The 17,692-nt window shown below is 46.1% G+C and overlaps 2 protein-coding genes across 2 annotated transcripts in view; one reads left to right on the top strand and one right to left on the bottom strand.

Annotated features, from left to right (window-relative positions):
• Positions 1-534: 534 nt before the first annotated feature.
• Positions 535-3,309, bottom strand: LOC139446652 (testis-specific expressed protein 55-like). Its single transcript, XM_071227926.1, has 2 exons — positions 3,180-3,309; positions 535-3,071 (listed from the first exon to the last, which is right to left on the bottom strand). Exons 1-2 carry the CDS (start codon positions 3,307-3,309, stop codon positions 535-537), a joined length of 2,667 nt encoding a protein of 888 aa, XP_071084027.1.
• Positions 3,310-16,112: 12,803 nt separating this feature from the next.
• LOC139445685 (protein Wnt-5a-like) overlaps positions 16,113-17,692 on the top strand; it is an 85,464-nt gene continuing 83,884 nt past the window's right edge. The window contains exon 1 of the mRNA XM_071226875.1: positions 16,113-16,242. The gene's annotated coding sequence lies outside the window, so the exon portion shown is untranslated. The remainder of the gene's footprint in view (positions 16,243-17,692) is intronic.

Consider the following 17,692-nt stretch of genomic DNA (forward strand, 5'->3'; position numbering starts at 1 on the left):
CCTGTAAATTACAGATCCATTTTATTAACAGTCGCTTTCAGTGGTATAAAAGATACAGTTCTCAGCTTCGCAACACCCCGTCCAGTGTCCTCGACTCTATACCAACCCTGGGGCGAACGGTGACCTTTTTGTTGAAGCACCTAATGTCATTTCCTCCACCAGATCAAACCTTTGTTTCTAACAATAGATAACAAACAGATCAACATGTTCAATAACGTGTACCTATCACCTGCGTATCAAGATTAATGGATGATATACGCAGAAGGGGAAGCTTCACATGAGATCAAAGGCTATAGATGAAGTGAGCAAACTACAGCTCCTTCACCGATACGCCGGAGGCAAATTGGTTTGTGTAGTTTTTGCAATAAATCAAAATTTCATTTAAGAACTTCCGTTTGTACATTTCGTTTAATCCGTCATCGTCATTTTGAATTTGTAAAAGAAATTAATAATGGATGTTGTTTTCTTCTCCAATTGAGAAAGCTTGCTTTCCAGCACATAACGACACTGCACCTACATAGGTACTCTCGTGCCTCAGTGTTCTGTCCTAGCAGCACTCTGAGGAATTATGGCCGGCTTGTTTCCGTGTCTCTTCTCTATGTGTACTTGCGTCCTGTTCTCTATGTGTACGTTCGTCCTGTTCTCTATGTGTACTTGCGTCCTGTTCTCTATGTGTACTTGCGTCCTGTTCTCTATGTGTACTTGCGTCTTCTTCTCTATGTGTACTTGCGTCCTGTTCTCTATGTGTACTTCCGTCCTGTTCTCTATGTGTACTTGCGTCCTGTTCTCTATGTGTACTTCCGTCCTGTTCTCTATGTGTACTTGTGTCCTGTTCTCTATGTGTACTTGCGTCTTGTTCTCTATGTGTACTTGCGTCCTGTTCTCTATGTGTACTTGTGTCCTGTTCTCTATGTGTACTTGCGTCTTGTTCTCTATGTGTACTTCCGTCCTGTTCTCTATGTGTACTTGCGTCCTGTTCTCTATGTGTACTTGCGTCCTGTTCTCTATGTGTACTTCCGTCCTGTTCTCTATGTCTACTTGTGTCCTGTTCTCAATGTGTACTTGCGTCCTGTTCTCTATGTGTACTTGTGTCCTGTTCTCTATGTGTACTTGTGTCCTGTTCTCTATGTGTACTTGAGTCCTGTTCTCTATGTGTACTTGTGTCCTGTTCTCTATGTGTACTTGCGTCCTGTTCTCTATGTGTACTTGTGTCCTGTTCTCTATGTGTACTTGTGTCCTGTTCTCTATGTGTACTTGCGTCCTGTTCTCTATGTGTACTTCCGTCCTGTTCTCTATGTGTACTTGCGTCTTCTTCTCTATGTGTACTTGCGTCCTGTTCTCTATGTGTACTTGCGTCCTGTTCTCTATGTGTACTTGCGTCCTGTTCTCTATGTGTACTTCCGTCCTGTTCTCTATGTGTACTTGTGTCCTGTTCTCTATGTGTACTTGCGTCTTGTTCTCTATGTGTACTTGCGTCCTGTTCTCTATGTGTACTTGTGTCCTGTTCTCTATGTGTACTTGCATCTTGTTCTCTATGTGTACTTGCGTCCTGTTCTCTATGTGTACTTGCGTCCTGTTCTCTATGTGTACGTGCGTCTTGTTCTCTATGTGTACTTGCGTCCTGTTCTCTATGTGTACTTGTGTCCTGTTCTCTATGTGTACTTGCGTCCTGTTCTCTATGTGTACTTGTGTCCTGTTCTCTATGTGTACTTGTGTCCTGTTCTCTATGTGTACTTGTGTCCTGTTCTCTATGTGTACTTGTGTCCTGTTCTCTATGTGTACTTGCGTCCTGTTCTCTATGTGTACTTCCGTCCTGTTCTCTATGTGTACTTGTGTCCTGTTCTCTATGTGTACTTGTGTCCTGTTCTCTATGTGTACTTGCGTCTTGTTCTCTATGTGTACTTGCGTCCTGTTCTCTATGTGTACTTGCGTCCTGTTCTCTATGTGTACTTCCGTCCTGTTCTCTATGTGTACGTGCGTCCTGTTCTCTATGTGTACTTGCATCCTGTTCTCTAGGTGTACTTGTGTCCTGTTCTCTATGTGTACTTGCGTCTTGTTCTCTATGTGTACTTGTGTCCTGTTCTCTATGTGTACTTGCGTCGTGTTCTCTAGGTGTACTTGCGTCCTGTTCTCTATGTGTACTTGCGTCCTGTTCTCTATGTGTACTTGCGTCCTGTTCTCTATGTGTACTTGTGTCCTGTTCTCTATGTGTACTTGCGTCCTGTTCTCTGTGTGTACTTGCGTCCTGTTCTCTATGTGTACTTGCGTCCTGTTCTCTATGTGTACTTGCGTCCTGTTCTCTATGTGTACTTGCGTCCTGTTCTCTATGTGTACTTCCGTCCTGTTCTCTATGTGTACTTGTGTCCTGTTCTCTATGTGTACTTGTGTCCTGTTCTCTATGTGTACTTGTGTCCTGTTCTCTATGTGTACTTGCGTCTTGTTCTCTATGTGTACTTGCGTCCTGTTCTCTATGTGTACTTCCGTCCTGTTCTCTATGTGTACGTGCGTCCTGTTCTCTATGTGTACGTGCGTCCTGTTCTCTAGGTGTACTTGTGTCCTGTTCTCTATGTGTACTTGCGTCCTGTTCTCTATGTGTACTTGTGTCCTGTTCTCTATGTGTACTTGCGTCCTGTTCTCTATGTGTACTTGTGTCCTGTTCTCTATGTGTACTTGCGTCCTGTTCTCTATGTGTACTTGTGTCCTGTTCTCTATGTGTACGTGCGTCCTGTTCTCTATGTTTAAGTGCGTCCTGTTCTCTAGGTGTAGTTGTGTCCTGTTCTCTATGTGTACTTGTGTCCTGTTCTCTATGTGTACTTGCGTCCTGTTCTCTATGTGTATTTGCGTCCTGTTCTCTATGTGTACGTGCGTCCTGTTCTCTATGTGTACTGGCGTCTTGTTCTCTATGTGTACTGGCGTCTTCTTCTCTATGTGTACGTGCCTCTTGTTCTCTATGTGTACTTGCGTCCTGTTCTCTATGTGTACTTCCGTCCTGTTCTCTATGTGTACGTGCGTCCTGTTCGTGACATGTGGAGGATGACGTCGTGCTTCATGCTGACTGCAGCTGGTGGACACTGGTGGGTGTGGGTGTGAACTATTATGCTATTTAATGCATTGTCAGTGCATACCAGGTGTGCCACAAATTTTCTGTGCCGTTCGTGTATGATCAGACAGTCATGGACCATCTGGCTGTCCAGAGTCATGGTCCTGTTGAATCTCGCCAAGGACCATCTGTTTGTCCAGGGCGTTAGGGACCGTCTGTTGTCCGGGGCGTCTTGAACAACCTGTTTTTTCCCGAGCGTAAGGGGCCATCTGTTTGTCCAGGGCGTCATTAACTATATGTTTGTCCACAATGTTATGGACCACCTGGCTGTCCAGAGTCATGGTCCTGTTGAATCTCGCCAAGGATCAGCTGTTTGTCCAGGGCATTATGAACCATCTGTTTGTCCAGAACGTCAGGGGCAATTTGTTTGTCCAGGCAATCAGCGGTCATCTGTTTGTCCAGGGCATTATGAACCATCTGTTTGTCCAGGGCATCAGGGGCCATCTGTTTGTCCAGAGCATCAGGGGCCATCTGTTTGTCCAGGGCATTATGAACCATCTGTTTGTCCAGGGCATCAGGGGCCATCTGTTTGTCCAGAGCATCAGGGGCTATCTGTTTGTCCAGAGCATCAGGGGCTATCTGTTTGTCCAGACTGTCAGGGTCCATCTGTTTGTCCAGAGCATGAGGGGCCATCTGTTTGTCCAGGGCATTATGAACCATCTGTTTGTCCAGGGCATCAGGGGCCATCTGTTTGTCCAGAGCATCAGGGGCCATCTGTTTGTCCAGAGCATCAGGGGCTATCTGTTTGTCCAGAGCATCAGGGGCTATCTGTTTGTCCAGAACATCAGGGGCCATCTGTTTGTCCAGAGCATCAGGGGCCATCTGTTTGTCCAGAGGATCAGGGGCCATCTGTTTGTCCAGGGCATTATGAACCATCTGTTTGTCCAGGGCATCAGGGTCCATCTGTTTGTCCAGTGCATCAGGGGCCATCTGTTTGTCAAGAGCGTCAGGGGTCATCTGTTTGTCCAGAGCATCAGGGGCCATCTGTTTGTCCAGAGCGTCAGGGGCCATCTGTTTGTCCAGAGCATCAGGGGCCATCTGTTTGTCCAGAGCTTCAGGGGCCATCTGTTTGTCCAGAGCGTCAGGGGCCATCTGTTTGTCCAGAGCGTCAGGGGCCATCTGTTTGTCCAGAGCATCAGGGGCCATCTGTTTGTCCATAGCGTCAGGGGCCATTTGTTTGTCCAGAGCATCATTTACTTTCTTCTGAATGTTATGGTCCAGAATGTTATGGTCCAGAATGTTATGGTCCAGCTGAATCCCGGAACGTCCTGAGCCATCGGTCTGTCGAGGATGTCCTGCTGAATATCCAGGGTATCATAAACATGATCCCGCCTGGATCATAGACTCAGTGATGTAAGGTCGTCGTGACATTCGTCCTCGAATATTTATTACTTCAGCTTAAAACATGAAACTTTGACATGAATTTATCTGTAAAGATGAATGAGAATGAATGAGAATGACGTCGTCATAGTTTGCAATGTCTAGTAACTCCATGTCTCCGCACCTCGTGACCATGATGGAACGAACTCGACCGTGAAGATGATATTGAAAATTATGATAAGGATTGGTGGAGAGAAGGATGCAACATGATGCTGCTGCTACTGGTGATGCTGCTGTTGTTGTTGTTGTTGTTGCTGCTGCTGCTGCTGCTGCTGCTGCTGATGATGATGATGATGATGATGATGAGGTTGAAGAGATGGAAGAGAAGAGGGTGGTGATGATATTGGGGGCCTTTGTTGTCTATGTTGTATAATACATAGACCATCAGATACCGGCTTTTTGTGCAGGTTTTGAAAATGTTAAAAATCTGTCCGTAACACCACCGTGTCATTCACGGATTCAGTGTTTTCCAACCATTAAGTTTATGTGTTAAAACAGACAGGGACATTGAATTTGCGTAGCCGTGGGGGGAATTCTTTGTCTGTGTCTTTGTTCATGACCTAAATCATGAATGAATCGTGTTAAAAACTATATCCTCGGGTGGGCCACTGACAGACGGTGAGCAATGGGCTCCGTGCACCAAGTGAATGTTGTCATCAAGCTGCTTGGATGCGATATTCCATTTTATCTTTCTCGCGTTCTTTGCATAGAAAGTGTCGATGTTGAGATATTTCCACGATTAATCATTTCCTTTTGTATTTGAACAATGGGCTGCAAGAACAAAATTGAAAATAGAATTTATCAGATCGTATTGCCTCTTCGGGCGATGTGTCTTAACTTTGTTAATGAAATGACTCATGGAGTCAGACTGGTCTTATTTGAAATACGGAATGAAGAAAAGGAACAAGTGTCAATGTAACGTAAAAACAAACACGTTAAGTGAAAGTGTGTTTGTTAAGTGAAAGTGTGTTTGTAAAGTGAAAGTGTGTTTGTAAATTAAAAGTGTTTTTAAAGTAAAAGTGTGTTTGTAAATTAAAAGTGTGTTTGCAAAGTGAAAATTTGTTTGCAAATTTAAAATGTGTTTGTAAATTAAAAAAGTGTTTACAAAGTGAAAGTGTGTTTGTAAAGTGAAAGTGTGTTTGTAAATTAAAAGTGTTTTTAAAGTGAGAGTGTGTTTGTAAATTAAAAGTGTGTTTGCAAAGTAAAAATTTGTTTGCAAATTTAAAATGTGTTTGTAAATTAAAAAAGTGTTTACAAAGTGAAAGTGTGTTTGTAAAGTGGAAGTGTGTTTGTAAATTAAAAGTGTTTTTAAAGTAAGAGTGTGTTTGTAAATTAAAAGTGTGTTTGCAAAGTGAAAATTTGTTTGCAAATTTAAAACGTGTTTGTAAATTAAAAAAGTGTTTGCAAAGTGAAAGTGTGTTTGCAAATTAAAAGTGTGTTTGTAAATTAAAAGTATGTTTACAAAGTGAAAGTGTGTTTGTAAATAAAAAGTGTGTGTGCAAACTGAAAATTTGTTTGCAAATTAAAAGTGTGTTTGTAAATTAAAAGTGTGTTTACAAAGTGAAAGTGTGTTTTTAAACTAAAAGTGTGTTTGTAAATTAAAAATGTTTCTAAAGTAAAAGTGTGATTGTAAATATAAAGTGTGTTTACAAAGTGAAAGTGTGTTTGAATAATGAAAATGTGTTTGTAAAGTGAAAGGGTCTTTGTAAACTAAAAGTGTATTTGTAAAGTAAAAGGGCGTTTGTAAATTAAAAGCGTGCTTGTAAATTGAATGTTTCGAAAAACGTGTGAATGTATGAATAAAGGAGGTGAATGACTGAATAAACCAGGTGAATGTCTGAATGAAGTAGGTGAATGTCTGAATGAAGCAGGTGAATGTCAGACTGAAGTAGGTGAATGTCTGAATGAAGCAGGAGAATGTCTGAATGAACCAAGTGAATGTCAGACTGAAGTAGGTGAATGTCTGAATGAAGCAGGAGAATGTCTGAATGAAGCAGGTGAATGTCTGACTAAAGTAGGTGAATGTCTGAATGAAGCAAGTCAATGAACCCCTCTCCCTTTTCACCTCATCAAGCCAACAGGCTTTGTGCATACATATCAATAACGATAGCAGCCTCTGTACCAAGCTCTGTACCAAGAAGGATGATTATGATTTTCCTATCGCGAAATACCCTTTCCTTTGGGCTGCAACGAATACGTGAGTGAATCGTAACAGCCCTACCTGTCACGTCGAGCAATATACCATCAGTGGCATCTCAGGGCGTCCACACTGCACAGTGGCTTATGTACTGTGGAGCCTTTGATTCAAATTCCATGGAAAGACACACCATGCTTACAACTAAGCTTTCTATTTAATCAAGGTTTCACAATCAAAAGGCAGGTTAAGTCATACCAGAATCTTTATAGCAGAATTCAGAGGTATTTACCAACTATGACACTTTTGATGTCAACATGGTGCGCGATGCTACCTCTTACTATGGCCTTTTAGTGGAGTTGTAACACTTCCTTACTCACTGGCACTAGTCTGGCGCTAGTCTGTCACTAGTCTGTCACTAGTCTGTCACTAGTCTGGTGGTAGTCTGGCGCTAGTCTGGCACTAGTCTGGCGCTAGTCTGTCACTAGTCTGTCACTAGTCTGGCGGTAGTCTGGCGCTAGTCTGGCACTAGTCTGGCACTAGTCTGTCACTAGTCTGTCACTAGTCTGGCGCTAGTCTGGCGCTAGTCTGGCGCTAGTCTGGCACTAGTCTGTCACTAGTCTGTCACTAGTCTGTCACTAGTCTGGCGCTAGTCTGGCGCTAGTCTGGCGCTAGTCTGGCGCTAGTCTGGCAGTAGTCTGGCGCTAGTCTGGCACTAGTCTGGCAATTGTCTGGCGCTAGTCTGGCACTAGTCTGGCACTAGTCTGGCACTAGTCTGGCGCTAGTCTGTCACTAGTCTGTCACTAGTCTGGCGGTAGTCTGGCGCTAGTCTGGCACTAGTCTGGCACTAGTCTGGCGCTAGTCTGGCACTAGTCTGGCGCTAGTCTGGCGCTAGTCTGGCACTAGTCCTGCACTAGTCTGGCGCTAGTCTGGCACTAGTCTGGCGCTAGTCTGGCACTAGTCTGGCACTAGTCTGGCGCTAGTCTGGCGCTAGTCTGGCACTAGTCTGGCACTAGTCTGGTGCTAGTCTGGCACTAGTCTGATGCTAGTCTGGCACTAGTCTGGCGCTAGTCTGGCGCTAGTGTCGGGTGCTGCCGGAGGAGCAGCGCAGGTTCAACCTTTTCGCGGACACCTGGGCATCATCGATGTTGAAAGTTCCATCCATATGAGATCCATCTATATTCATCACTGCGTTGTCTTTTAGGCACTATGGAATCTGTTTGGGCACATACTGGGTAGTATTGTTTGATGACGCATGTCCAATGCTTCCTGTGGGGACAGGTGTGACATAATGCAGGTGATGGATGTTTAAACCTTAGGGACACCCACGTGCACAGATCTTGTGCTGTCAAACCGACCGGTTTAACCAGAGCGAACCCGGGATTCGAACCCATGACTACTTGGTCCGGCGCGGGTAATAACGAACTTCTGCATCGCCAGACTCCTGACAACGATGCACATTGTACTGCACGTGTGCTGGCATCATTGCGTGTAAAAAAGTTGGCTGCAGAACGACATGAAATATTCATTTCCCGTGACTGGTAAACACTAATACAAGATTCTCCCTTGATGTGAGTCGTCTGATCTCGCTTCTTTCATTCAGATAGGTCGTGTAGTGTTCCGGCATTTCGTCAGGTCTTCTACAATTGGGCGTTCAATGGTGTGACTCCATTACCTAGGCATGTTAATTAACTTGTGGGTTAACTTCTCACTTCATTAACTTTGTCTCATTCCACATACAGATGTGACTTCTATACAGCCCGCACTCTCCCATAGCCCTTAGTCTGCGTTCAAACCGATTTGTCAGTTTTTCAGTGAAGGTGTTTCCTCCGAGTTTCATTACTTCATGCCTCACGATGTCACACAGATCTATATCCGTGGCACACACAGGGACTCGTCAATACAAGCATCCATTATATCTCCATTTGATATGAATCCTACAAATTCTTAACAAATTACGTCAATTGTACAGGTGTTGGGGAAAGATTTTCTTCAAAAGATTAGTTTCAAATCAGCTAATGCGTGAGGAGGTCCATTCACATGACAATTTATCAATTCACCTTGCTGTGAATGCACTCGACATCTGTGATTTCTGTCGAATGTGTGATAAGGCAATTCCTTGAGGGCTTCGTTAAACTGGCTTATTGCATCCATGGCCACCCATACGGTCACAGCAATGAGAGGATTTTCACGCGATTAAACCCTTTTAAGAGATATTTGACGTAATACTATAAGATATGTTTTAGCGTGGGCCTACTCTTGTCGGCGTTTGGGAAGGGGTCTTGCACGACGAACTCTCCCTCAACTACAACGCTCTGTCCGCGACATGGCGATCACCTAAGACTAAGAATGTGTATCGGGTTATAAAGAAAACTCGTACCTAGGAAGGATGTGGTATCATGTACAATGTAGCTTCCCCCGCCACTGACATGTTATGGTTTCTCCGGGAGTATGAAGGTCGTGTTTTAAAGGCCTAGTTATCCCATTCGCTGCAGTCACATGACACCATGAGCTATTCCACATGCTTGAATCAATCACGTGACTTGCTAAATTACCTCTTTGAATAGAAGGGAATAGTTTCCCTGTTGCCGCCCGTGGTCCTCCAGTGTTCTCGACTTGGCATTGTCCGTAGATATGGTATATACCCGGGACACTTTTGTTCGAGGTACAAATGATCAGTTTTAACGTCATGCCACATTCATTCACGTTTCATCAATTTGTTTATGGAGTTTGTGCCATCTAGTGGGCCGCCATACATCGCTGAATGTCAATTTCACTTTTTAATACAAGCTGTATTGAAGGCAAATTAATTTGAAATAGACACGTGCACATTTCATGAGGAATCTTGGTGGACTTCATTGTCATTGTCTCGTCTCTGTAACGTACGCTCTGACGCCGTATTGAATACGTGTTTATGACAACACATCACATCCCCCATTTCGCACGCTCTTCGCGGCATTGTCCACAGTCTATCTTTCACTGCACGTGCGTTGATACGCAGCGGTATGTGAAATTCAAACTCGTTTGATCTGGTTTATTCCAATTTTATCACTGACGTTTTCGTGCAACGTTTATTTTCTCTTGATATGTTGATTACTTGATAATTTACTGAATTTATCTATCGTAAAAATATATTTTATGAAGTTTTTATTCTTCCGAAACGGGTCTTTATGATAGATTAAGGAGTGTCGGTACATTGAGCCTCGGCTGGCGCGATAAGCCTCGTTATACACTGGCACTCATCATCTTCATCACCATACTGGAGACGCTGCGAATGATGTACCTTTACAATACCGCCGACAGTATTAGCGTGTTGTGTGCGTATCAAACAAGTAGAGGTCGACACTTATGTTAGGGGAATGTGATACTTATAGCCATTCTTTACACAAATAGCATGGATATATTGTGCAAGTTGAAAGATTGGCTTTCTGATAGGAATGACAAAACATGACGACGTTATTTCATCCTCAGCGTGTGACAGAGAGATAAATATGTGTGATACAGTCACCTGATGCATGTACATTCTGCCAAACATGAAAGCGAAAATGAAAATGTCCTATTTCTTGAAGGATGTTAAGCTGACATTATGTCATATTCCATGTGGGGTGTTTAACTGACGTTATGTCCTATTCTGTGTGGGGTGTTAAGCTGGCGTTATGTCCTATTCCTTGAAAGGTGTTAAGCTGGCGTTATGTCCTATTCCGTGTGGGGTGTTTAACTGGCGTTATGTCCTATTCATTGAAGGATATTAAGCTGGCGTTATGTCCTATTTCTTGAAGGTTGTTAAGCTGGTGTCTTGTCCTATTCCTTGTGGGGTGTTAAGCTGACGTTATGTCCTATTCCTTGAAGGGTGTTAAGCTGGCGTTATGTCTATTCCTTGAAGGGTGTTAAGCTGGTGTCTTGTCCTATTCCTTGTGGGGTGTTAAGCTGACGTTATGTCCTATTTCTTAAAGGGTGTTAAGCGGATTAGGTGGCCAGTTCACGGAAGGATATTAAGGTGGGGAGGTCGATGTAGTGGCAGTGTAGGTTAAGGTGGGGAGGTAGTTGCAGTGTAGTGGCAGTGTAGGTTAAGGTGGGGAGGTAGTGGCAGTGTAGGTTAAGGTGGGGATGTAGTGGCAGTGTAGTGGCAGTGTAGGTAAAGGTGGGGAGGTAGTGGCAGTGTAGTGGCAGTGTAGGTAAAGGTGGGGAGGTAGTGGCAGTGTAGTGGCAGTGTAGGTTAAGGTGGGGAGGTAGTGGCAGTGTAGGTTAAGGTGGGGATGTAGTTGCAGTGTAGTGGCAGTGTAGGTAAAGGTGGGGAGGTAGTGGCAGTGTAGTGGCAGTGTAGGTAAAGGTGGGGATGTAGTGGCAGTGTAGGTTAAGGTGGGGAGGTAGTGGCAGTGTAGGTTACGGTGGGGAGGTAGTGGCAGTGTAGGTAAAGGTGGGGATGTAGTGGCAGTGTAGGTTAAGGTGGGGAGGTAGTTGCAGTGTAGTGGCAGTGTAGGTTAAGGTGGGGATGTAGTGGCAGTGTAGTGGCAGTGTAGGTAAAGGTGGGGAGGTAGTGGCAGTGTAGGTTAAGGTGGGGATGTAGTGGCAGTGTAGTGGCAGTGTAGGTTAAGGTGGGGAGGTAGTGGCAGTGTAGTGGCAGTGTAGGTTAAGGTGGGGAGGTAGTGGCAGTGTAGGTTAAGGTGGGGATGTAGTGGCAGTGTAGTGGCAGTGTAGGTTAAGATGGGGATGTAGTGGCAGTGTAGGTTAAGGTGGGGATGTAGTGGCAGTGTAGTGGCAGTGTAGTGGCAGTGTAGGTTAAGGTGGGGAGGTAGTGGCAGTGTAGGTTAAGGTGGGGAGGTAGTGGCAGTGTAGTGGCAGTGTAGGTTAAGGTGGGGATGTAGTGGCAGTGTAGTGGCAGTGTAGGTAAAGGTGGGGAGGTAGTGGCAGTGTAGGTTAAGGTGGGGATGTAGTGGCAGTGTAGTGGCAGTGTAGGTTAAGGTGGGGAGGTAGTGGCAGTGTAGTGGCAGTGTAGGTTAAGATGGGGAGGTAGTGGCAGTGTAGGTTAAGGTGGGGAGGTAGTGGCAGTGTAGTGGCAGTGTAGGTTAAGGTGGGGAGGTAGTGGCAGTGTAGGTTAAGGTGGGGATGTAGTGGCAGTGTAGTGGCAGTGTAGGTTAAGGTGGGGAGGTAGTGGCAGTGTAGCTTAAGGTGGGGATGTAGTGGCAGTGTAGGTTAAGGTGGGGATGTAGTGGCAGTGTAGGTTAAGGTGGGGAGGTAGTGGCAGTGTAGTGGCAGTGTAGGTTAAGGTGGGGAGGTAGTGGCAGTGTAGGTTAAGGTGGGGATGTAGTGGCAGTGTAGTGGCAGTGTAGGTTAAGGTGGGGAGGTAGTGGCAGTGTAGGTTAAGGTGGGGATGTAGTGGCAGTGTAGGTTAAGGTGGGGATGTAGTGGCAGTGTAGGTTAAGGTGGGGATGTAGTGGCAGTGTAGGTTAAGGTGGGGAGGTAGTGGCAGTGTAGTGGCAGTGTAGTGGCAATGTAGGTTAAGGTGGGGATGTAGTGGCAGTGTAGGTAAAGGTGGGGATGTAGTGGCAGTGTAGGTAAAGGTGGGGATGTAGTGGCAGTGTAGTGGCAGTGTAGGTTAAGGTGGGGAGGTAGTGGCAGTGTAAGTTAAGGTGGGGATGTAGTGGCAGTGTAGGCTAAGGTGGGGAGGAGGTGCAGGGTAGGTTAAGGTGGGGAGGTAGTTGCAGTGTAGGTTAAGGTGGGGAGGTAGTTGCAGTGTAGGCTAAGGTGGGGAGGTAGTTGCAGTGTAGGTTAAGGTGGGGAGGTAGTTGCAGTGTAGGTTAAGGTGGGGAGGTAGTTGCAGTGTAGGCTAAGGTGGGGAGGTAGTTGCAGTATAGGTTAAGGTGGGGAGGTAGTTGCAGTGTAGGTTAAGGTGGGGAGGTAGTTGCAGTGTAGGTTAAGGTGGGGAGGTAGTTGCAGGGTAGGCTAAGGTGGGGAGGAGGTGCAGGGTAGGTTAAGGTGGGGAGGTAGTGGCAGTGTAGGTTAAGGTGGGGAGGTAGTGGCAGTGTAGGCTAAGGTGGGGAGGAGGTGCAGGGTAGGTTAAGGTGGGGAGGTAGTGGCAGTGTAGGTTAAGGTGGGGAGGTAGTGGCAGTGTAGTGGCAGTGTAGGTTAAGATGGGGAGGTAGTGGCAGTGTAGGTTAAGGTGGGGAGGTAGTGGCAGTGTAGTGGCAGTGTAGGTTAAGGTGGGGAGGTAGTGGCAGTGTAGGTTAAGGTGGGGATGTAGTGGCAGTGTAGGTTAAGGTGGGGAGGTAGTGGCAGTGTAGCTTAAGGTGGGGATGTAGTGGCAGTGTAGGTTAAGGTGGGGATGTAGTGGCAGTGTAGGTTAAGGTGGGGAGGTAGTGGCAGTGTAGTGGCAGTGTAGGTTAAGGTGGGGAGGTAGTGGCAGTGTAGGTTAAGGTGGGGAGGTAGTGGCAGTGTAGGTTAAGGTGGGGATGTAGTGGCAGTGTAGTGGCAGTGTAGGTTAAGGTGGGGAGGTAGTGGCAGTGTAGGTTAAGGTGGGGATGTAGTGGCAGTGTAGGTTAAGGTGGGGATGTAGTGGCAGTGTAGGTTAAGGTGGGGATGTAGTGGCAGTGTAGGTTAAGGTGGGGAGGTAGTGGCAGTGTAGCTTAAGGTGGGGATGTAGTGGCAGTGTAGTGGCAGTGTAGGTTAAGGTGGGGAGGTAGTGGCAGTGTAGTGGCAGTGTAGGTAAAGGTGGGGAGGTAGTGGCAGTGTAGGTTAAGGTGGGGAGGTAGTGGCAGTGTAGTGGCAGTGTAGGTTAAGGTGGGGAGGTAGTGGCAGTGTAGTGGCAGTGTAGGTTAAGGTGGGGATGTAGTGGCAGTGTAGGTTAAGGTGGGGATGTAGTGGCAGTGTAGGTTAAGGTGGGGATGTAGTGGCAGTGTAGGTTAAGGTGGGGAGGTAGTGGCAGTGTAGGTTAAGGTGGGGATGTAGTGGCAGTGTAGTGGCAGTGTAGGTTAAGGTGGGGAGGTAGTGGCAGTGTAGTGGCAGTGTAGGTAAAGGTGGGGAGGTAGTGGCAGTGTAGGTTAAGGTGGGGATGTAGTGGCAGTGTAGTGGCAGTGTAGGTTAAGGTGGGGAGGTAGTGGCAGTGTAGTGGCAGTGTAGGTTAAGGTGAGGAGGTAGTGGCAGTGTAGTGGCAGTGTAGGTTAAGGTGGGGATGTAGTGGCAGTGTAGGTAAAGGTGGGGATGTAGTGGCAGTGTAGGTATGGGTGGGGATGTAGTGGCAGTGTAGTGGCAGTGTAGGTAAAGGTGGGGATGTAGTGGCAGTGTAGTGGCAGTGTAGGTTAAGATGGGGATGTAGTGGCAGTGTAGGTTAAGGTGGGGATGTAGTGGCAGTGTAGTGGCAGTGTAGTGGCAATGTAGGTTAAGGTGGGGATGTAGTGGCAGTGTAGGTAAAGGTGGGGATGTAGTGGCAGTGTAGGTAAAGGTGGGGATGTAGTGGCAGTGTAGTGGCAGTGTAGGTTAAGGTGGGGAGGTAGTGGCAGTGTAAGTTAAGGTGGGGATGTAGTGGCAGTGTAGGCTAAGGTGGGGAGGAGGTGCAGGGTAGGTTAAGGTGGGGAGGTAGTTGCAGTGTAGGTTAAGGTGGGGAGGTAGTTGCAGTGTAGGCTAAGGTGGGGAGGTAGTTGCAGTGTAGGTTAAGGTGGGGAGGTAGTTGCAGTGTAGGTTAAGGTGGGGAGGTAGTTGCAGTGTAGGCTAAGGTGGGGAGGTAGTTGCAGTATAGGTTAAGGTGGGGAGGTAGTTGCAGTGTAGGTTAAGGTGGGGAGGTAGTTGCAGTGTAGGTTAAGGTGGGGAGGTAGTTGCAGGGTAGGCTAAGGTGGGGAGGAGGTGCAGGGTAGGTTAAGGTGGGGAGGTAGTGGCAGTGTAGGTTAAGGTGGGGAGGTAGTGGCAGTGTAGGCTAAGGTGGGGAGGAGGTGCAGGGTAGGTTAAGGTGGGGAGGTAGTGGCAGTGTAGGTTAAGGTGGGGATGTAGTGGCAGTGTAGGTTAAGGTGGGGAGGAGGTGCAGGGTAGGTTAAGGTGGGGAGGTAGTGGCAGTGTAGGCTAAGGTGGGGAGGAGGTGCAGTGTAGGTTAAGGTGGGGAGGTAGTGGCAGTGTAGGTTACGGTGGGGAGGAGGTGCAGTGTAGGTTAAGGTGGGGAGGTAGTGGCAGTGTAGGTTAATATGGGGAGGTAGTGGCAGTGTAGGTAAAGGGTTGGCTCGTCTCGACTGTACACGGTTCGAATTCACAGCTTGGTCGGAAGTCCCTAGTTTGATATTGTAACACTATAGCTAACCGTGACATTACGCCCTAGCTCAGCAAACCGTTCACGATACGGAGAGAATAATTACTACATATAATGAGAAAGTGAGTTAATTTAACGCCTCGTGTGGTAGTATTCCAGTTATATCACGGCGTGTCAGCTTAATGTGGGAGGAAAACCTGAAGTGATGCAGGTCTCAGACGTTTACCACTTCGGTGAAACCCACGAGCACGGGTATGGTGCTGAGAAACCTAGTCGTAGCGAACCGGGATTCGAACCCATAAGGTTCTGGCGTGCGAAAGGGACGCAACTCTGCACAGTGAATTGCAGCGCCTCCAACAACTGAGACATTCGTTCCCCGCGTATAATGAAAATGTATTGACGGTGAAGTGTAGGCTACATTTAAAACCTTTTAATAGGACTATTTTAAAACCATAATGCAGTTACTAAGTTCAGTCGACCTGTTCCCTGTGAGTACAGCCGATTTCAGTTTGTGTTGGACGGGATGAAAGGGCCACAGATAGGCCCTGTAATTATTGCATGTCACTGGACTATGCGAGGCTGGGTCCGTCAGTGAGGTTTCCGTTATACAAACACGACTTTACACAAGTATATTTACGCAATAATCACACGCCAATCCAAGAGGAAATGGTCCAATTTAACCCAAATCCGAACGCGACCTGGTCATTATTGAGCTTATTATCAGCTTATTACTCCTATGCGGTTCATTCAGGCGATTACATTTAGACCGCTGGCTAGGAACTGCCGAGAAATCGCCTCAATTAAGAAGGTATTTTCAGACCTGATCTTTGTTTCTCGAAGTAAAAGCCCCACTGTCCATGCCGCCGGCAACTTTACCCATCCTTTTATCAACATTCTGCGTCGAAAGATTATGCTCTTAAATTAGTTTTCCGATACCTGCTCGAATAATTTTCCCCACCCCATCGGCTAGAAAATATTCCCCGCAGCCAAGGGATAGACACATGCATAGCGTTTGTCCCTTACCTCGGCTTATTTAGCTGTCAATATCGCTTTATTATCATAGGTGTAGGTTACACTCCATTCTTCCGACAGGCCGGCGAAGACAGCCATTGACAATAGTATTTCGGCGGCGACTGCATATTATCCAATCAGAGTGCCCAGAAGGACCTGTCAATCAAAGTCCGCCGTCAATCATGAAATGCCTTCCACCGCATGGAGCTTGGACCGCTAGTCGAGGCAGCCCCGCGTTACTTTATCCCAGGTGGACGGGTACACTACAGGAGTATTGAAACCTCGGGACTCTGGTAATAACAGCACTCGTATTGTCCATGTGAGGATTACGTGTGTATGCATCTAAACCACGCAGAATGCAATAGCCGATCCAGTGAAATTAACAAGGTAAGGAGATCCAGCAACTTATGTTTACTTCCACGTTGATCTCTGACTTTAACAGAGGGTTCACGGTTTGGTTGTTTCTTGTCTTTTCTGTAAATGTGACTCTAGCAGTGTGAGGAACTCCAAGTTGTGTGTATGATATGTCGTGGGCAACTGACAACCCCGGCACCTACTCGATTTCACATTTCGGGGGTGGATGTCACAGCACATGGAGTGATTATAATATTTGTGACAGTTGGCAATGCAGGGGGTCTCAATTCGGAGCCGAGTATGAACCTCGACTTAACTGCAGATAAACTATCCCCCCCCCCCCCCCCCCCCCCACACACACACACACACACAACAAACTAACCCCACCCCCACCACTAACAGAGGCACTGAAGGTATATAGGTTATTTGTACATTTCAATCAATCAAGACAAACTTGCATCAAGCTATCGGTTTCAGTGCAATGGGTGTGAAGGAGCCCTGTTTGAAATGCGCGACCACGAGAGTAAGTTAACACGTTAACAAGGCCCGTTTCACCTGTGTAATGAATTAAAGGTTAAACATTCCGTACAAGGATTTTGATAGATCAGTCGTTGTTTGTTTTAGAATCTTTTTCCCACCTAAATGGTTATTGTAAGGGCTTATTTCAAATAGTGACTTGCCACCGCAGTTTTTTTTTCAATGGAAGTGACAGCTATTACCAAACGTAAGTGGTGTTAGTGTTGGCGCGGCTGATGTTATGGTGGACACGTACATATCGCACGGAAGACTTTAATTGATTGCTATATACATACAGATAAGGGGTAAACACACAAACGGTCACCGAGACGCTTGTTTAAATCCACACTATTTGTTGGCTGAATAGTGCGCTATCAATGGGTTAGACCGCTTTATCAAAACAAGTACTAGAGATTCGCCGCAGATGAAACTGTTATGGTAAACCCCGGGTAGATTGGGTTTTGATGACTAATCAATACCCAGGAAATGTCTATTACAGGGATATTACCCTGTTGACAGGTCAGTGCGATATTGACAACCGTTGTGTGTGTTACTGACAAGCGGTACCGATACAAGCTTACAGTAGGAGTGGGAGATCTGGGGTTTTATCCGTGCACATTTATCTATACTGAAATGCATGCGATATTTACTAGAACCGGTACAGTCGATCCAGGCTTTTAGTCACGTGTTGTGTTTCTCTGGTTTAAATGACTTTGTTTTCATGTACTACACATAATCATCCTTACACTAGTCGGTCGTGCATATTTCTAGTCGCAAAAATATTTATAATAATATAAAGATACATATTACTGCGACTTACCCGTATTTGATAACGATATCTCTACACCATCTCACAAGTACAGTTTTATTTCTCCTATTCACAAATCAAACTGCACATTTCATAACATTTTATACCCGTGAAGATGCGGGTTAGAATAGGTCTTCAGCCATTCATGCTTGCCGTAAA

This window comes from Haliotis cracherodii, unplaced genomic scaffold, assembly GCF_022045235.1.
Source record: "Haliotis cracherodii isolate W230 unplaced genomic scaffold, xgHalCrac1.p SCAF_6, whole genome shotgun sequence".
In the NCBI taxonomy this organism is placed as follows: Eukaryota; Metazoa; Mollusca; class Gastropoda; order Lepetellida; family Haliotidae; genus Haliotis; species Haliotis cracherodii.